At 67.5% G+C, this 3,595-nt stretch overlaps 1 protein-coding gene across 1 annotated transcript in view; it reads right to left on the bottom strand.

Moving 5' to 3' along the window:
• Positions 1-14: 14 nt before the first annotated feature.
• The window catches only part of CREB3 (cAMP responsive element binding protein 3), a 4,030-nt gene continuing 449 nt past the window's right edge, over positions 15-3,595 (bottom strand). Inside the window, exons 2-10 of the mRNA XM_019518013.1 lie at positions 3,372-3,524; positions 3,026-3,293; positions 2,777-2,880; positions 2,571-2,663; positions 1,962-2,068; positions 1,394-1,462; positions 1,105-1,189; positions 875-956; positions 15-728 (exon numbers count right to left, since the gene is read on the bottom strand). Coding sequence (XP_019373558.1) covers positions 343-728; positions 875-956; positions 1,105-1,189; positions 1,394-1,462; positions 1,962-2,068; positions 2,571-2,663; positions 2,777-2,880; positions 3,026-3,293; positions 3,372-3,524 — 1,347 coding nt within the window. The 3' untranslated portion in view covers positions 15-342. The remainder of the gene's footprint in view (positions 729-874; positions 957-1,104; positions 1,190-1,393; positions 1,463-1,961; positions 2,069-2,570; positions 2,664-2,776; positions 2,881-3,025; positions 3,294-3,371; positions 3,525-3,595) is intronic.

Raw genomic sequence — 3,595 nt, 5'->3', positions numbered from 1 at the left:
AGGGGTGGGGTGGGGTGGGGTGGGGTGGAAACAGAGCTGTCCTGGGGCCCAGCTAAGAGAAGAGAGCCTGGTGCCAGCCCAGGCACCAGGCTCCAACTCCAAAGGGCATGGGGAACCTGCTGCCAGTGCCCATTCCCCGCCAGGCAGCTGCAGCTTAGCGCACTGTGGGGGTCTCCCTGAGCCTGGGGACCTTGGACCTCCCTCCCCCATCAGCTCTGCCCCGCTGCCCAAGGAGGCCCTGGCCCCCACAGTCCAAGTCTGTCCAGCACTGCTGGGGAAGGTGCAGTGGGGCACTCAGTGCTGCAGTGAGGGAGGCTGTGCTGGGTGGGCCTGCCTGGGTGCTCACATCTCGTCCGCATGGTGCTGCTGGATGATGACACTGGTGCTGCGCTCCACCCACTCCTGCTTCGTGGCCTCCCAGGATACTGGAACTGTGGAGGGCAGGGAGCTCCGCCCTGAGGGCTGCTGCGGGGGATGTCCGGCCTGGGGGGAGCCCTGCAGGGAGGCGCTGGGTGCAGGTGGATCGGAGGACGAGTTGCTGCTGATGGCGGAGTGGGACTCGGCCGTGGGCAGACTGTGGCTGCCCTCCTGCGAGCGGTTGAGGCTGTCCTGCAGACCTGGCTCTGACTCCGGGGCCAGCCCCTTGGACATGCTCTCCTCCTGCCCATCGCGTGCCACTGCCCATGTGTCCCCCATACTCGGGAACTCGCGGATCTGCCGGGACAGCACTGCAAGAGAGGAGCCCATGACTCTCATGCCTGGTGGGGCAGACGGGCCCAAGGAGAAGCCAAGTGCCTTGCCCAGCTCTGCAACGAAGCACAGGCTGCCAGGCTGGGTCCCACCTCTCCCACACACCCTGCAGTCGACCACTCACCTCCACGCAGCTCCTGCTGCCGCCCCCCTGCTCCGAAGAAGAGGCTAGGCGTGAGCACGAGGCAGAAGGACAGGAACATGACCTGTGGGGAAAGTGAGCCATCAGCCTTGGCCCAAGGCTGGGGACCGAACGCTGCTGGGAGCCCTGCACCCCTGCAGGAGAGTTCGTGGGCTGGCAGAGGCTCCCGTGGCACATGGGACAGGCCCTGGCCCAGCTGTTGAGCCACTCACCGCGATACAGGTGCTGGCCGTGGTAGTCTTGGTTGAGGACTGTCGCACCAGGGCCTGGAGCTTCCGCAGCTGCTCCAGCAACGACCTGCAGCACAGCAGGAAACAGGATGAGCACAGCAGCAGCCCCGGGGCCGGGCCAGCCTCCTCCCATCCCCCTGGCCCCGTAGTTCCAGCGTGCCTGGCAAACAGGCTCAGACTGTTCCGCACCAGTGGCTGGTATTGCCCTGCAGGGGCTCAGGACCACAGAGGGCCCTGCTGCCCTTGCCAGGTGCTCATGTTGGGGACTCACATGTTCTGCTTCTGCAGCAGCTGCACCTTCTTCTGCAGCTCGTGGTTCTGCACCGTACAGGCTACCACCCTTCCAGTAAGCAGGGGATACAAGACAGCACGTTAGCCAGGAGCCAGACCAGACTTAGGGGCTCAGCTCAGCACCTGGGGGCTGATGGCACAGGGCAGGAGGGCCCGGCTCCCTGCACATGACTCGGGCCTCCTAGCACTGGACTCCCAAGGTCTCATGGGGGCAGGGCCCTCGTGCTAGGCACCTGGGAGGAGCCCCCAGCTGATGAGGCAGGGCAGGGCTCCATGGGATGTGAGAAGAAAAGATGAAGTCCCCCAGGGTAAGGGGGCCTGGCTCCCCCACAGCAGGGTCTGGGTCCTCAGCCACAGGAACAAATGCTCCAGCTGCCCCACAGGGGCAGCCTGGCAGCTGGGCGAGGGTGTGGGGCTAACAGGACCTACTATAGAACTGCTCCCTGTGCCCAGGGTCATGGATGCAGCCCCTACTGCAGGTGCTGTGGCAGGGGAACATGCCCTCACCACTGATGCACAGCTCCCTCCGCCCACACTGGGCTTGGTACCTGCTCTCCAGGCCATCCACATAGATCTTTTTGCGACGGCGGCTGTCCTGGGCTGACTGCTTGTTCCGGATCTTGCGACGCACCCTCTTCAGCAGCCGCTCCTCAGCCTGCAACAGTCACTGCTGTCATTGGCTGTGCCCCTGGCACTGAGGCAGGCAGCAAGGCTGGACCCGGGGCGATGCAGCCACCAGCCCACGGCCAGCAGGTACCTTGCACAGGCAGGGAGGTGGGCAGGGCAGAGCTGGTAGCCCTGGCCCCAGGGACAAGGCCGGCTGCACACAGGCCTGGCAGTTTCCAGGCTGATCTTCAAGACCATCCTTCTGCTGCCTGCTCCCTGCATGAGCACAGCAAGGCCCCTCATGCCAAGGCGACGCCTTGGCTGCCAGGAGGGCAAGAGGGGCGGTGGCTGCAGATCCACCACAGCAGCCGGCTAGGGACAGCCACAGGAGTGGGGCCAGCAGCAGTGGGGGCCTGGCCCGCTGCCCTTTCCAGCCGCCGAGGCTGAGCCACATGCCATGGCCCCTGCGGCTGGGGCTACTGCTCAGCACTTGTGCCCACACCTAAACCCCTGTCCGGGGAGGGGCCCTGCGCCAGCAGGCAAGGGCTCACCTTGGTGAGGGGCAGGTGGGACGGCAAGGTGATGCCATCTTTCTCCAGCAGCTGCCTCTCCTCCTCTGTCAGGATCAGCTCCGGGAAGTCCAGCTGGGGATGAGCAAACCCCAAGATAATGAAGGAAGCACCAGGCAGGGTCTGAGCCGGGGGGAAAGGGGGACCTGCGAGCCTGGCTGCAGGACCCCTGGGAGTAGGGGCTGTACCTGCGTGGGGGTCCCAGGCATGACATCCTCCACAGCCACGGCGAAGCTGAAGCTCTGCTCGCTGCCGGAGGTCTCCTCTGCGCTCTCCAGCCCGGCCCATGCGTCTGGGAGAGGAGGAAAGGGGTCAGACGACCCCTGCCCCACAGAGCCGCAGCCTCCCCCACCAGCTCCTGGGCCCGGGGGCACGAGGCAGCCCCGGCCACGGCCTTCTGCCCCTCGTGGCTCGGCGCGGGGCCGACCCATGCACACCCAGGTCGATGAAGACGTCCCCATCGGTGGGTCCCGCCGGCGCGCACTCCAGCCACAGCCCGTCCTGGAGCAGGGAGTAGTTGTGGTCGAACCGGACGCTGTCGGGGCCGGGAGGGCTGCCGGGGGACGCGGCCCAGCTCTCGGGGCTGCACGAGGGCTGCTCCGCGGGGGTGCTGCTGACGCTGCTGGCGGCCGAGCAGCCCGGGACCTCAGCAAAGGGGCTCAGCAGGGCGCTGAGGAAAGCATCCACGTCCTTGTCTCCCAGGAGCTGCAGACCCGAGCGTCAGCGTGGCGAGCGGGGCGGGGCGGGGCAGGGGCCACCCCCCGTCCCGGGACCCAGCCTCACCTCAGGCTCCAGCAGGCCCCAGGCACCGGGGTCGGCCGGCAGCTCCGCGCCCTCTGCCAGCAGGAAGTCCAGCAGGTCCCGGTCCGCATCCACGACCCCGTCCCCGTCCGCCAGCGCCAGCGGCGCCCGCTCTGGCACCACCGACACCGACATCTGCGGGCACCGGTCAGCGGGGCCGGCCACGGGGGGAGGGGGCCCGGGCCGGCCACAGGGGATGGGGAGCC

Source organism: Gavialis gangeticus, unplaced genomic scaffold (assembly GCF_001723915.1).
Source record: "Gavialis gangeticus isolate Ggan-Ray unplaced genomic scaffold, GavGan_comp1, whole genome shotgun sequence".
Classification (NCBI taxonomy): Eukaryota; Metazoa; Chordata; order Crocodylia; family Gavialidae; genus Gavialis; species Gavialis gangeticus.
The sequence above is the reverse complement of the archived record's forward strand: the minus strand, read 5'-3'. Positions and strand labels throughout refer to the sequence as shown.